Source organism: Tachysurus fulvidraco, chromosome 6, assembly GCF_022655615.1.
Source record: "Tachysurus fulvidraco isolate hzauxx_2018 chromosome 6, HZAU_PFXX_2.0, whole genome shotgun sequence".
Classification (NCBI taxonomy): domain Eukaryota; kingdom Metazoa; phylum Chordata; class Actinopteri; order Siluriformes; family Bagridae; genus Tachysurus; species Tachysurus fulvidraco.
The window spans coordinates 340,006-356,306 of NC_062523.1; the positions used below are offsets into that span (position 1 = coordinate 340,006).

Below are 16,301 nucleotides of genomic sequence, written 5' to 3' on the forward strand. Positions count from 1 at the left end.
GACCTTTAACCCCAATGTTATCATCTCTACACTGGCTACCTGTTAAGTTTATAACTGATTACAAACTGCTGCTACTTACGTACAAGGCTCTTAATGGTTTAGCTCCCATGTATCTAACTAGTCTTCTAACACGTTACAATCCTTCATGCTCTCTGAGATCACAAAACTCAGGGCTTCTGGTAGTTCCCAGAATATCTAAGTCTACTAAAGGTGGTAGAGCATTTTCTTATTTAGCTCCCAAACTTTGGAATAGTCTTCCTGATAGTGTTCGGGGCTCAGACACACTTTCCCAGTTTAAATGTAGATTAAAAACTCATCTCTTTAGTCAGACGTACCATAGTACATCCCATAATATTGTGCACTATTACATCAGACCTGCACATTTTATGAACAGCAGATATGTTAATCCCTCTCTACTGCTTCTCTCTTTCTACCCATCCCGAGGCATCCAGACACTGTACCAGCTCAGATCGTCTTCCGTGCGATGAAGATTTTGGACCTCCATGAGATGAGGCAGACTCTGTGAAGATCCTGAGGCATCTAGAGATCTACCAGCTCCAGTTAGACTCTCCAATACTAAGAGGAGATGTGAACTCCATGTGGTCTTTTGCATCAATACATTTATCAGACTGTATATTTATAATCACACCCCCAGAGTCACCCAGATGAGGATGAGGTTTGAATCTGGTTCCTTTCAAAGTTTCTTCCTTCCATTCAAGGGAGTTTTTCTTTGCCACTGCTACCTGAGCCACCTCCGACTTGCTCATTGGGGATAAATACATACACATTTAAATGTATCTAATATTAATCTTGAATTTTGTATTCTGTTAATCTTTATATTATTCTTTATATTAACCTTTGTTCTATGTATATGTTCTGTAAAGCTGTTTTGTCACAATGTCAGCTGTAAAAGTGCTATACAAATAAACTTGAATTGAATTGAAATAAAAACTTGAATTCACGTGTTAGCCTATCCCGCCCTATCCTTATCCATTCCCACCTCTGTACACCTGCCCCTTGTGTTTTCAATAGTTGCCTTACCTATTTATACCAGTTGTCTAGGCTGTCCGTGTGTTTTTGTGTTCCTGTCATTTGTTCCTTGTCTTTGGTTTGTTGTTGTTTCTGTTTGTGTGTCTTGTTTTTCCAGACTTTGATTTTTCTTAAAAAAAACTCCTTTTTTATGTTATCCCTGCTTCTGGGTCTGAATTTTAATCTTGAAGGCTACCCCTTTCTCTGACAGAAGGACTCAGCCATTCTCAGAACCAGCAGGATAGCCTCTAGCCCGGCACTGTCTATCTGTGGAGCATCTTTTCTGGACTACTCTTTCTGGCCCTTGGGAATTTGTTTTAGAATTTTTCTTTCTAGTTTCTGGATTTCTAGTGTTCTTCTGTGACTTTTGCTCTTTATCTGTTTCTGTGGAAGATGTTGCTTCACTTCCTGTTTTGCCATGGAGGATGCTGCCTCACGTCTTGCCCAACGAGGATGTCACCAGCCTGCTTTTTTGTTGTTGTTGTTGTTTTCATCTGTGCCCTGCGACATCGCTCCGCACCTGGTTTGGTGGGGGGCGCCGCCTCACTTCTTGTCAACAGGAGATGTTGCATGTCTGTATCATTTTGCCTTTTTCAGTTTTATTTTGGACTTTTTCATGCTCCAGTGGTGGAGGTGGCATGGTACTGGCCTTTTGTTCCATCTCAGGAACCACTGCTGTTTATAGTGATGGTAAAGTGAGAAATTATCCATGTTAAATACAGCAACACTATGTTAAATCATAAAACAAAAGAACTAAAGTCAGAGCCAGGGTTTATTTTCTAAGGAGAATGCAATAAGTCCATACAGAAACAATTTAGCTTCTCTAATAACTAGAAAACATACATTAAATGATTTCAAAATAAATTAAATGATCTTATTTAATGTGCAAGACTCTGTCCCTGTAGAAAATATATTGATATATAATGTAAAGATTAGATATGGCCTCCTGGGTCAGTGTGACAGAAGTGAACACAACAGGTTTGCAAAGAATCAGAGCCAGAACATGAAGCTCCAGGAGGAAATCGTTACTGAGCTGTGCCGGATTTTCATGTTCGAGCAGCAGGAATGTGTGTGTTCCTGGACACTGAGTGTGACACAGTATATCCTCTCCAGAAACCTGCTGGTCTAGTGTGTTTGAGACACTACATAGAGCGACTAGGCAATCATTAATGTGATATACCACACTATATATGAAAAGTATTTCCCTTACGGAAAATCTTTTTTTTAAACTTATTTTTTATAAATAAAAAATAAAAATAATTACATAAAAAATTAAAAAATTATCACTAATTCATTTTTTACATGATAATTTTATTTGAATTTTAAATGATTTCTTTACATTTATTTTATTGATTTACTAACATTGCAGTTCTTCATGTGATTGTCTTACACATGAACCTTTTATATTTATTTGTTTTAAGGTGTGATTAAAAAATCATTTAACACACGATTTTTCACACTAATCCTTTTTTTTTCTGACTCACATGCTATTTGCTTGGTAAAGTACTTATTTTACGTGTAATATGTTCAAATTGTCCACATCATTTTGACATATTGTATACATGATGTCATGTGCAATTTGAGAGTATAATGTTTCACCTTTGAAGTTACTATAAACACATTTAATATATGTAATATTTATATTATCATGTTATTGTAAATACTTAAAATCCAGTTCAGGTGAAAAAGTAAAAACACACGTTTTTCTGGTTTGTCTATTTTATTAGATATGTCTGAACATTATTTGTTTGGCAAAGTAGCGTAAAAAACATAATCACTTTGTTTTATCTAAATATTTCATACAGACTTGATAGCTTACACAATAGAAACAAGAACTTATTTACATTTCGAGTAAATGTTACATGATTTATAAACATTGTTAATTTACATATTCAGAAAAAAAAACACTATTACATTGTGTCTATGAACTAACTCTTTCAGTGCAGTTGAGATAAAAGACAGGTAGGATCTTTAAACATCATTAAAGAAAAGTGATTACATCACAAAAGCCTAAATTAGACAGAAGCAGATACATTAGATTTTTTTTATTTGACACTCTCCTTAAGATATTGCTATCCTCCGAATCAAATATCTTGAAAGTTTTTGTTTGTTTTCTCAGTAGTGAATCAAGGTAATGCCTTGTGTTTTAATTCTTTACTTATTTGAGGTTTATCTGTTAATACTCCAAATTGCAAATCATTTAAATCATCAAATCATCCAAATTTAAATATGTATAATAAATGTTACAATTTAATACACACTCATCCCTTAATAGCTCATTTATAGAATTGACTAATTATCCAGTCGTGTGGCAGCAGCACCATACATAAAAAATATGCAGATGCAGGTCTAGAGCTTCAGTTAATGTTCACATCAAACATAAGAATGAAAGTGTTACAAGGGTGTGATCTTTGTAAATTTACTATGCAATGGCTGTTTGGTTCCAGTTGAACTTGTTTAATTTAGAAACTGGTGATCTCCTGGGAATTTCACACATAACAATTTACACAGAATAGTGTAAAACAAAAAACATTCTGTGAGCAGCTGTAGGCTAAAATGTCTACGTGACAGAGATTAGAGGAGGTGAACAGACTTTTCTGATCTGCCAGGAAGGATATAGTAATTAAAATAATCGTTCTTTACAACTATGGTGGGCAGTAAACGATCTTAAAATGCACAGCAAATCCAAACGCTAAGGTGGGTGGGCTAAAACAGCAGAAGACCACACTAGAATTCCACTCCAGTCAGCTGAGGAATCTGAATCTGTCATGGGTAAAGTCTTACCCAAATATTAGGATAGTCTGTACCCAAGTTCAAGATTAACTGCCAAAGACATGCCTTATAATCTTTTCCTCTCTTCTTCCTCTCTGACATTTTTTGCCACTGAGGTCTTATTTGAATGATCACTATCAGTTTGGAGATATAAATCATGAATTCTCTAAAAATACTATGGTAATTTTCAGTGTTTGCAAGGTTCTGATTTAGGCCCATTGCTTTTCCCTATATACACTACCCATTGGCATGATTTGTAAACATGGAATTTCAGTGTTATGCTGATGACACGCAGATATATATATATATATTTTAGCCAAGTCAGATGTGAGTCAGCAGCTTAATAAGATTGAAGATTGTGTGAAGGACATCAGACAGTGGACACTTACTAACGTCCTCCTGTTTAACTCTGACACACAGAAGATCTTGTACCAGGACCACAGACAGTCAGAAGTAAGCTTTCTGATTACAGAGTAACTCTGGATGGTCTTTCTATTACATCATGTGCAGCAGTAAAAGACCTCGGTGTGATTATTGATACCGGTCTCTCATCTGAAGCTCACATAAATAATACCACAATGTTAGCCTTCTTTATCTCAGTAATATTACTAAGATCAGAGATATGATGTCATGACATGATGCAGAAACACTAGGTCATGTGTTTGTTACCTCTAGGTTGGATTATTGTAATACTTTACTGTCTGGATGTTCCAGTAGGAGCAGAAACAAGCTCTAGAAATATATACTGTATAACTCATTCAAAGTTCTTCATACTAACATAAAATATGTAGCCACAAAAATAAGTCAATTAAGTCAAATCCTTTAACAAAGCATTAATTGCTGGAGACTTTATTATTCATTTTGATAATTCAATTCAGTTCCATTCAAATTTGTTTCCATAGTGCTTTTAACAAAGGGCTTTGTCTCAAAGCAGATAAAAACATAGTAAAAAAAAGTTAATTATACAAAGATTTATGTAATACAAAAATTCAAGATTAATATTAGATATATTTAAATGTGAATGTATTTATTCCCAACAAGCCTGAGGTGACTGTGGGGAGGAAAAACTAACTTTGATGGAAGAGGAAGAAACCTTTAGAGGAACAAAACTCAAAAGAGAACCCATCCTTATTTGGGTGACAGTGGAGGGTGTGATTATACTGTAAATATACAGTCTGACAATTGTGTATTGATGAGGAGGTTGTTGTCCTCGAAGACCACATGTAGTTGGCATCTCCTCTTAGAATGTCCAAAAACTGGAGCAGAGTCCAACTGGAGCTGGTACATCTCTATATATCTCAGGATCCTCAAAGGGTTGGCTTCATCTCAATAAAGGTCTGAAATCTTCATGACAAGATAAGTTACAGTAGAAGATCATCTGAGAACAGCAATTATGTCCATTTTAGATTGAGTAGGGGTCAACCAGAATGTAATAGGACACATTCATAATGGTGGCCACACTCTTTCCCATTCTAATCTTTGGCTAAAATATGCCTCAATCAGAAGCTATCTTAAACCATTATCTCATTTAGTTTAAGATATGATATTTGCAATGTGCCACATCACTGTGTTAAATGTACATTAAAGTACTCTAGCTCTAATCATACTGTAGGACTGCTGTGGATGGAGCTGGCCGGAGACTGTCAAGTCTTCTTTGAACCCTTGTTGTTATGGTCAGCAGTATGGCCGGGTCTTCATCAGCGATCATTTAAAGATTTTGGCTGTTATAAATTAGTTTTGGGTCTGTGGTAAATTTGCACTGACCCATTTGTTTACTCAACTACAAATTGTTGTAGAAAGGACATTATTTACATTGACATTATTTCCCGTCCAGTTTCACCCAAATAAGGATGGGTTCTATTCTGAGTCAAGGTTTCTTTCTTATAAGTTCTCAGGGACATTTCCTGGCCACCTGGCCATCATCGCCCCTGGCTTGCTCATTATGGTTAGTCGTTAGAGATATGTAGTAACTTAATTTTAAATATTTTTTTTAAAGTTTTTTAATTCTGTTTCTGTAATTCTGTAAAGCTGCTTTGAGAGAATGTGAATTGTTAAAAGTACTATACAAATTAATTGAATTGGACTGAATCGACTCAACCTTCTTTTGTCCTCCCTAACTGTGGAAGACTTCTTTTTTTATAATTAGAAAATTTAAACATATCCCAGACTCCCAGTTTCCCCTACTACCTCTACATTACACAACCAGGATTCGATTCTTCTTTACGTTCACATTTTTTTCTCCATCCTTACTCACTCCCTTGGGGAAGATCTGTCCTCACATGGGTTCTCCCACCACTTCTATGCTGATGGCACTCAATTTATCTTCTCCTTCCATCCCTCATGGTGCCTTTTTCATTCTCTTGTCATTTCAAGACTTGACTACTTCAACTCCTGGTAGGCCTGACCCTCATCCAAAATTAATGCATTACTTGTATTTAACTTCCTTAAGTCTTTCATTAGCTGCATGCATCAAATTTAAAACCCTGATGCTTGCCTACAAAGCCAAAGTGGACCAGTACCCTCTCACCTCTTACCCTCATCACTCCTTACACTGCACCATGCTCCCTCAGTTCTTCTATTACTGCTTGACTGGTCCCACTATCTCTCAAGGTAGGTGTGTGTCAAGACATTTGGTGGTGCACTGAAAATAGATAAATGTCAGAACAGCCAAGTCACTGTCTGTCTACAAACAACATGGTTCTGTGCTATATTACCTCCTAAAAGTTTTAGACTTATGGCATCCTTAGTGTGCAGCCTAGTGAACTAATACTGAGATATTCATCGACAGATTCTTCACTTGGTATTAAGCACTTTTGTATTTCACTCTGGATAAAGGTGTCTGCCAAATATCATAAATGAAATGACAGCTTTGAGCTGCAATCTGATATCCTGCCTGAAGCAAGTTGTTGATTATTAAGTCAACCCTACTTTCACATTATGAGTGAAGGCAACACATGATCATTCATTTTTTACATTCTTGAATGGCCTGGAGTATAAATATCGTAAGTCGTAATAATTTCAGTAACAAGGTTCAGTAACAGACCTGTGCTATTCCAGAGCTTTTAAGGAATCATTTATTTTAGAAGTCAATGCTACAGCTCAGGAATTTTGGTTGTGCTTTTGCAAACATTGCCAGTGGACAGTAAATATGGTCATTTTATATTTATCATGGAATTGCAGTTATTGAGAGGCTTTTATATTATCTGGCAAGTTTCTTTTTTGGAATGAAGAGTATACTATCACCCTGAGATGCTAAACCATACAGTTTAAACAAACAAATGTACTGTAAAAGTGGATTGTATGTTTCCATTGCTGATTCAGCTCAGTCATTTTTTGGTCCTAGACATTCGTCCTCGGAGCCTGTATGAAAATCCATGCAATGTTCTGAAACATACAACCAGCAGTGTGATCATTATTGAACAGACTCCCTGTTCAATCAAGAACTTAAATCAAATAAAGACCATTCATTAAACCTTATGGCTAACCAGACATTCTCTTAAGGTGAGCCTCATCTACACTCTTCATGACCTCATACCTCTGAAAGTTTAGAGAGATCACTGAATGATTGTGGTGAATGTTTGTGAATGTCTGATTTGTACCTTAGGGATTTCTACCATTTTCACCCACATACACTTGTTCTGTTGACCTGTTCTGGACCTTCTCAGTAAGCAATACAGAATGTTGCTTCAGTAACTGTGGCCACTAGAGGGCACTCCAAGTCCACAAGAGTGAGAAGTTTAAACTGAACAACAAGCAGCATTTTTTAATTCAATACAAATGACACTTATACAGCTCTAGGAACTTTTGAGGATTGTTTTTGCTCAACTAATATAACTATAAATCAAAATATCTAACTGGACTTTTATGGAACAATGGAAAAAAACATGTTTTCTGTAATACACATTCAGCTTTGTGATCGGTTAAATATGTAGTGGGTCACATTTTTGCAATGAGACTGTCAGTAAAATATGGATACTGGTTTAGGTAGACTGCTATGTATGGAACTGATCTCAATAATGACAACAGTGCCTACATCCTGTAAAGAGAAGGTATTAGTGACTTCTAAAGAACTTCAGATGCAAACATCTTTAAGAATAAAACCCAGGGTTATTCTACCTAGATTCACTACTATGAGACACCTAGCATGATCGGATGATCAAGAACCATCCTATTACATTTTCGCTTTATTTTGAATTAATTTGCCATGGACCCTCAGATTTAGGATTCATTAACAATGGATTTTCCATTAATCATCTCTGATCTTTCTGTTCAAATAGTTTTTACATCAAAATAAATACAAACAACAAATTTTAACGATTCTAGCTACATCTATGAAGTCATATCTACTGAAATCACAGTTGTTTTATAACTGGCTTAACCCCAGCTCTGTTTTATGGTACCTAGAAGGAGACAAAAACTTGCAAATTTTTCTAAGTAGTGCATTTATATAGAGAGAAGGGTGATTCATGTAGCTAATTATTTCATAGTGCTTCTACCATATATCACATGATGAGCCAATTTGATATTCTTGTATAAATTTAGGTCAGTGAGGACAGTAGAATCCTTTTGGTTAAATCGATAGTTAAATAAACATATTATGCATAATGTCAGTTGTACAGTATGCACAATGTTATATTGCATGTCTCCCTCCTCTTGTTTTTTTGTTGTTGTTTGTTTATAATGCATATATAGATGCATTGTCATTATCATGTGCTATGTGGGATTATAAATATCATAAATATGTTTAAAATACCAGCTAAATGATATTTTATATTGGCCATAATACACAATTTGGTTTTTAGCTTATGTCTACTGATGTTGCTATAATCACTGGGCTCGGTAAATGAAAATTTGGCGAAGCTAGTTATCTAGCACAATGGCATTGACAAAGATATTATCATGAAGTTTGAAGCTTTGTAAACTGATCTATTTGAGCAGAGTGTAGAGATCGGGATGTAAGTGAGCTGAACACAATAAAGGATTAAATCCCTCCTGCTCTGCTTTGCAGTATAGCAACAGCTAAATATCCCTGAACAACTATTAGCTTGTATTTGAATGTAAGTTTTATGTAAGTCAGGAAAATTAATTATAATAATTAATATGCAAGTCATTCATGGAGAAGTTTCCTTTAATATTTGTGTACAGATGAGAGATCCTTTATCTTTGTCATGAAGAAAAAATAATGTTTTAAGATTTATATCTAAATAAAATCAGTGCTGCTTGCCGTAGAGTGTCATGGCTCATTGGTAAGAAATAATTGTCAATTACCTGACCGACTGCTAAATTATTTTAGAGAAAAAAAAACCTCTAACATCAGTAATAGACAAATGACCAACCTAGCCTAGCCTAGCCTAGACAGAATCACATCTGGTAAAAAAAGCCATATACACTAGTTTATTCCCCATATTTATGTATTTAACTGTATTTGTACTGTAAATTCAGAATGTACTTTATAATATTTTACCACGATTACTACTTTACCAAGTTTTTATAATTTCAGAAGAGAGGCTGAAGGGGAATGACAGTAGTGTGAGGGGTTAGTAAAGGTGGAAAAGGAGAAGGAGGGTGCAGGAGTGGGCGAAAAACCTGGGGACGGGGTAAGGAATGGAATGTGACGGCTGTCGTATGGATAGTGGGTGGAGCCACCAATGAAACTTGAGACGAGGGTATGAAGGGTGTGATTTCAGGGGCTAATGGAAGCCGGGTAACAGGTACTACCTGGGTAAAGAGGGAAGGCTGATTGGGTATGAATGTGGAGTGATGATGAAAGATAGTGACAGAACCAGATGGAATGGCAGATGGTATGTGAATAGGGTGAAGGATAGGAGAGGAGATGGGAAGTGTAGATCTTAGCTTAGCAGAAAACACCTTTTTATGCAGAACCTGTTTGTGGGTGTGGCTGGAAAGAAGCCCATGCCTCTCCACACCACTAAGTTGAGACGTAAAGCACAGCATTGGGTTGAATGGACTCTGGATTGAACAGTTGTGTCTTTCCTCATCCAAAATGTGAAAGCCTGGCAATGGTGGAGTGTGCTGGCAGGATTTATCATGGCTGACTTTCTCTTTTTCTTTGACCTGGGATGTGATGGCACACTTCATACACTCATTTTCAGATTCTTGTTCTTTTGCTGAGTCACCATCTTGGACTGTACGAAGATGATTTATGACTTTAGGCTGTAGATTTGACTCAGGTAGAGACTGAGAATGTACCTCAGAGTTGGAAATGGGGTTTTTATCAATGGATGTTTTACTTTCTGCACTGTCTCCTTCAGGAGCACATGTGCCTGGATCTTTTAAACTGATAACGTTCCATGATGATTCCATGTCCACTATTCCATCAGATCTATTTAAAACAAAAAGAGGATTTTCAGATGTCGGACTTTGGTCCAATTTTTGTCTTTTTTGTCTTTGATTCAGCCACAAAACATCTTCTTTTCTGTCTAGATCCTCAATCACACCACACTGTGTATGATCTGACCAAACATTATCCTCTTTACTCTGGGACTCACTTTGTCGTTTCTTTGGTAACGTTGGGCTGCTGTGATCTGAAACTGATGTTTCATGATCAGAAGGAATCACACTGAGCTTGTGCGAGTCATTTTGTGTGTTCGTTGTCTGCCCTAATGCAAGAACGTCTACTGTGCCCCCACTGATATCAAGTACCTTTTCAGCTTCAACAGAGCCTCCTGCTGAGGAAACAATGCTGTTATTCTCTGCCTGATTCTGAGTTGATTGCTTTGACTTCTCTAATGGCCGCTCTTGCTGTGCAGCATAGCCTCTAAATTGGCTTTCAAATCCTTCTCGTTTGTGGAGTTTAGTCCATTTTTTCATGCTTGCACTCTGCTCTGGCTCACTGTAATCCTCCGCCTCCCACCTACTTCTTCTCTTGTGTCTCTTTTTGTGTTGACTCCTGTAATGGCGTCGATCTCTGCCTTGCAACTTTTCCTCTGCTCTTTTACTGCCCTGAGCCGAATTTTTCAAATGTTTGTATTTGCCCTGGGCATCGCTGGAATACAGGTGGCACTTTCGGATATTTTTTTCCAATCTACATGTAACATGCTCTGTGGTGATCTCACAGGAAGAGGACATTTTGTGGCTTTTTTCAGAAATGAAAGACAGTTCTTGTCCATTTTTGTTGTACAAGACTTCAGGAGACTTACTGTACTGTCCTGAACATTTAAAGTCAAAATAGAGAGGATTGCAGCTAAATGAGATGGAGGGCTCTGTTTTTGTGAAATACACCATTTCTGAAGGCCATTGGAAGATAGTTCTACTATCTCGAGCCACAACAGAGAGAAAAGGTTGGCTTGGTCTTCTGAGAACAACATTGTCCTTTTCTTGCCTTTGAAATAAATTGATATCACATGATGTTGGTTGAGACCTATCACTTATGGTGCTCTCTTCCTGACTACTGTTTTCTTTACTTTCAGTAACATTGCTTTCCACTGACTCCAGACTGATATTTGAGCTTCCAGGAACAGTTGAAAAGTGGCTAATTGGAGACACTGATCTGTTCTCTGAGTAAACGAGGAAAGCACACAGATCTGAGGCAGGCATTGCATCATTCAGGGAACTTTTGGTGGAACTCTTTTGATGTGTCATCATCTCTGTATCATATTTAATCATCTTCTTCTCTTCTGTACTCTCAGAAAAGACTGCAGCAGAAGACTCTAGCTTCAGCGAGGCTCTCTTTGGAAAGGAAAGGGAGAAGGCGATCTTGCGTCGGAGAGTTTGTTTTTTTGCTTTTCCTCGATATGGCCATGGGATTTGAGATTCTGTCTCCTGTTCTGCAATGTTTTGGTTTTCTTCTTCATCCATGAAGCAAGACTTATTGAAGCTTTCCACTGCCACGGTGGTGGATTTAAACATCGGGCCACTTCCTGGAGCACTACTACACAGAATGAAAAAGAACAGTAAAACAGTATACTGCAGAGAGATACAAAGCACAGAAAGGATTTTTACTGTTTCTTGCCATTTTTTTTTAAATAAATCTAAATCTAATTAGTTCAGAGCAGTAGATAGTGAACCAAACAAGAATGTTAAATATTATTATATTAGCAGAAATTTAGTTATGCCCATATCCCACCATTTAACCTCTCTCCTCTGTTCAGCCAATTTGTGTAGCCGCTGAAGCGCTCGTTCCTGCTTTTGTTCATCCTTCCTTAATTTGGAGGCCACGTTGCGGGCAAATTCCCTCTGTTTTAGCTCCTTCAGCCTCTGCACAAACAAAGGCACACACATGCACTCACACATTTGTCTTTTTATACTGTTGTGTGTGTATGTATGTATATAAATATAAATTAGATTAATATAAGATTAATACAATAAGAATAAAAATAATTAATAATTAATAATTAATTTGATTAATACAATTATAATAAAAATAGTAAAATGATAAAGAAGAAGAATGCACATAATGATATTTAAGTACAGAAATAATCAAGAAACGAATAATAAAAAATAAGGTACACCACCGCCGCAACCACCACAACCACCACTACGAACAACAACAACAGCAAAAAATAAATAAATAATAATAATAAAAAAAAAATATTATTATTATTATTATTATTATTATTATTATTATTATTATTATTATTATTATTATTATCATTATTATTATTGTTGTTGTTGTTGTTGTTGTTATTATGTGGAAGCCTAGTATGGGGATGTGGTAGACTAGTGTTTAAGATGTTGGACTACCAATTGGAAGGTTGTGAGGTTCAAATGCCAGGTGAGATGTAAGTTGACAAGGGCATCTGCCGAATGTTGGAAATGTAATTATTAATTAATAAGTATTTATTATTAATTAATCAATTTATTCAGTTATAAATAGAGTAATAAACATACAGAGGGTAATAACAAATAAAATTAATTTAATTTCACTAATTTCTTCTTGAAAATTGATCAACCTGCATACTGGGACACTTACCAATACATTTCTTTAAACAGTTAATGCCAGAAGCTACAGAACCCCTTCTAATAATACTCTTCCTTCAGCAATAGCCATCTAACAAACTATAAACTAGCAGTTATTAAACCCCTGATTAAAAAACCTGACCTCGACCCCTTTCTGCTGTCAAATTATAGGCCAATATCAAACGTTCCATCTTTCTTCAAGATCATATAAATGTTTGTAGCACAGCAGATATGCTCAGACCTACACAGGAATAACATTCATGAAATATGTCAGTTAGGATTTAGGCCTATGGATCCAGTGGTGAGGATTTTACACCTTCATCAGTGGAAGCCTACTGAGGACTTTGTAGAGGAATTCTGTGAACTTCGATACAAGGTAAAGTTTAATGACTCGGCTCTCAAAGACATTTTCCAGTTTGCTTTTCGAGTGAAATTTCATTGTTACCCCACACTGGACTCTAGAACAATACATAGACTTTGCTTGGAGGTTGAGTGCACCTGCTTTTACTGGGGGGTTACAGATGAGGAACACCCCACTAATCTAAAACCTTTTTGGACTGCCATAACCTTGTTTTATCTGCCAGGTCAGTGCCTATGCATAACATGGCCGACACTCAAGAGCTTCTCCACAAGATGGCTGCCAGGCCAGAGCCCTCAGCCAAGATGGCCATTTTAGCAGAGCCTTCAGCTGTCATAGATATTGTTCCAGAGTCTACAGCATTTAAGGGTGTTAGCCCAGAGTCTTCAGCCATCATAGATGCCATATCAGTGTCTCCATTTATGAGTGTTGAAGACGTCAAGGTTTCCCATAGGCACAAGAGACTAGTATCAAGCCTGGAGGAGGCCTGTATCAGTATGTCGGTATTCCTGTAGTTGTCTCAAGTCAAGAGGTCTCATAGAGGGTCTTATTGACGACTACATTCTATGTCGCTGCTATAGCCATTTGGTGCATTTGGGCTGCATATTGTTCATCTGCTTCAAAACAAGAATCTGCTTCAGAGACCATTCCAGTCCAGGAGTTCCACTCAGAGGCCGTTCTACATTTCATGTATACCATGATTCGACCATGGAGGTCATTCCTGAGGTTCTCATCTGCAATGATGTGACCACAGAGGTCATTCCAGAGTCTCACTTATGGAGGTCGTTCTTGAACTTTCTGCTCTGCCTTGGTCACCTGTTTCTCCAGTGCCCCATAATCTGGGACAACCACGGCACCAGGACCTTCTGCTCCACTGCCCAGGTCTGCCAATGCTCCATGGCCCAGGACCCAATGCAACATGATCCACTGCTCCATGATTCAGGCCTGCCATGGTTCCACATCCTAGATCTATCATTGCCCCATGGTCCAGGTCCACCACTGCTCTGTTGTCTAGGACTAACACTACTGCATTGCACAGGCACACCATTGCATGAGGATCCAGTTCGCTCCAGTTCTGATTCATGATCATGATTGAGTGCAGCAAAAAAGATCTTGGTGTGATTAAAAACAGAAATGATAACATGACAAGATATGATACAGAAACACTACTTTTGTTACCTCTAGGTTGGATTACTACAATGCTTTACTGTCTAGATGTACCAGTAGGAGCATAATCAAGCTATAGTATGTCTAGAATGGAGCAGCTAGAGTCTTAATTAAAACCAGACTATATGAAGACATAACTCCTATATTCAGCTAAGGCAAGATTTTGGCCACTCAGAGCAGCTGGAATGATGCCACCCTGAAGGCAGTATTCAAGATTTTCACTCACTCAATAAAAACTGAGCTTGCTTGAAGAGATGAGTTGCCACAAGCACTGATATTGATGGAGACACCAAAGGCCATGCAGATCGGCTGCACCCAGAAGAGAGGGAATGCTGTCGGTGCTACCAATAATGCTTTTGCAGAAGCCCACCTTTTCCCAGCATTTAGCAAACCCTTTTATCCAGAGTGACTTACCTTTTATCTAATTTTATACAACTGAGCAATTGAGGGCTCGAACAGGCAGCCTGGTGGATGTGGGAATCAAACTCACAACCTTCCAATTGGTATTCTAGCACCTTAACTACTAGGCCCAGCTCCCCGCCCCATCATCAGGCTTCTGTGCTCAATCCCAGTGTGCTTTAACTCTATTTATTTGAATATATTGTCTTCTGACTTTTGTGTACTATCTTCTTAACTCACTTTGTGAGTCTAGTGTGATTTGAATTTTGTTATATTGTGTAGCATTGTTGATCTTATAGTGTTGGTCTTTGCTTAGTTGTTCTCTCAGCTGATTAATCAGGAATAGTTCCAGTCTCCTTAAGGTGTGAATTGTGGGCAGGGCTTACTCATTTAAATGGAAGGCTCATAAGTATCCCTCGAACACATTGTAAATAAGTGTCTAGTATGGTCCAGGGTTTAGCCTGTGTTCCAGTTCCACGGCGAGAGTTTAGAAACTGCTGCATCTTTGTTTTCACAGAGACTTGGCTCAGAAAGTTCCGGACGCCACCATTCAGCTGGATGGGCTAACCTCATTTAGAGCTGACAGAAATGCAGTTCTGTGCGGTAAGACTTGAGGAGTACACGTCATCAATGACCAGCCTCATCGGCTAGTGCATTGTTGAAATGACCGTCTCCAAGACCATCACCACACACTCCAAACAGAAGCCGTGGATGACTGCTAAAGTGCGTGCGCTGCTGAAAACTAGAGACCAAGTCTTCAGAATAGGGGACAGGGCGGCCCAAGAAACAGCAAGGGCCAAACTGTCCCGAGCCATCAGAGAGGCAAAGCACACACACGCCCAGACAATCCACAGCCATTTCCAGGACAATGGAGACACCCGGCACATGTGGCAAGGCATACAGGCGATCACAAACTACAAGACAGCTTCACCTGCCTGTGATAGTGATTCCTCTCTCCATGATACGCTGAATTACTTCTATGCTCAGTTTGATGCACAGAACAACGTAGTGGCAAGAAAGAAAGACCACCCCTTCCCAGATGACCAGGTACTCTGTCTTTCCACGGCCAACATGAAGAGAACTCTATGCAGCGTTAACCCCACGGAAGGCTGCTGGACCAGGCAACATTCCTGGCAGGGTGCTCAGGGAATGTGCGGAACAGCTAACGGATGTCTTCACTGACATCTTCAACATTTCCCTGAGCAGTGCCATTGTTCCTACATGCCTCAAGGCAACCACCATTGTCTCCGTCCCAAAGATATCTACAGTTTCCTGCCTCAATGACTATCGTCCCCTCACACTCACACCCATTTAGCCCTCACCCACCTGGACAATAAGGACTATCCCTCAGCACCTGATTGGGAAGCTGAGCTGCTGGGACTGAACACCTCCCTCTGCAACTGGATCCTGGACTTCCTGACTGGGAGACCTCAGTAAGTCCAGATCGGGAACAGCATCTCCATCACCACCACACTGAACACTGGAGCTCCTCAGGGCTGTGTGCTCAGTCCACTGCTGTTCACTCTGCTGACTCACGACTGTGCAGCAATGCACAGATCGAATCATATTATCATATTCGCCGATGACACGACCGTGGTGGGCCTCATCAACAAGAACGACGAGTCAGCAAACAGGGAGGAGGTGCAACAGCCAACTA

General features: G+C 38.5%; 1 protein-coding gene across 2 annotated transcripts in view; it reads right to left on the reverse strand.

Annotated features, from left to right (window-relative positions):
• Window positions 1-5,760: 5,760 nt before the first annotated feature.
• The window catches only part of znf804a (zinc finger protein 804A), a 65,689-nt gene continuing 55,148 nt past the window's right edge, over window positions 5,761-16,301 (reverse strand). Inside the window, exons 3-4 of one of the 2 annotated variants that reach the window (XM_027136815.2) lie at window positions 11,888-12,018; window positions 5,761-11,689 (exon numbers count right to left, since the gene is read on the reverse strand). In XM_027136815.2, coding sequence (XP_026992616.1) covers window positions 9,298-11,689; window positions 11,888-12,018 — 2,523 coding nt within the window. In that variant the 3' untranslated portion in view covers window positions 5,761-9,297. Of the gene's footprint in view, window positions 11,693-11,887; window positions 12,019-16,301 lie in introns of both variants that reach the window. The other variant, XM_027136814.2, reaches the window with a different exon arrangement.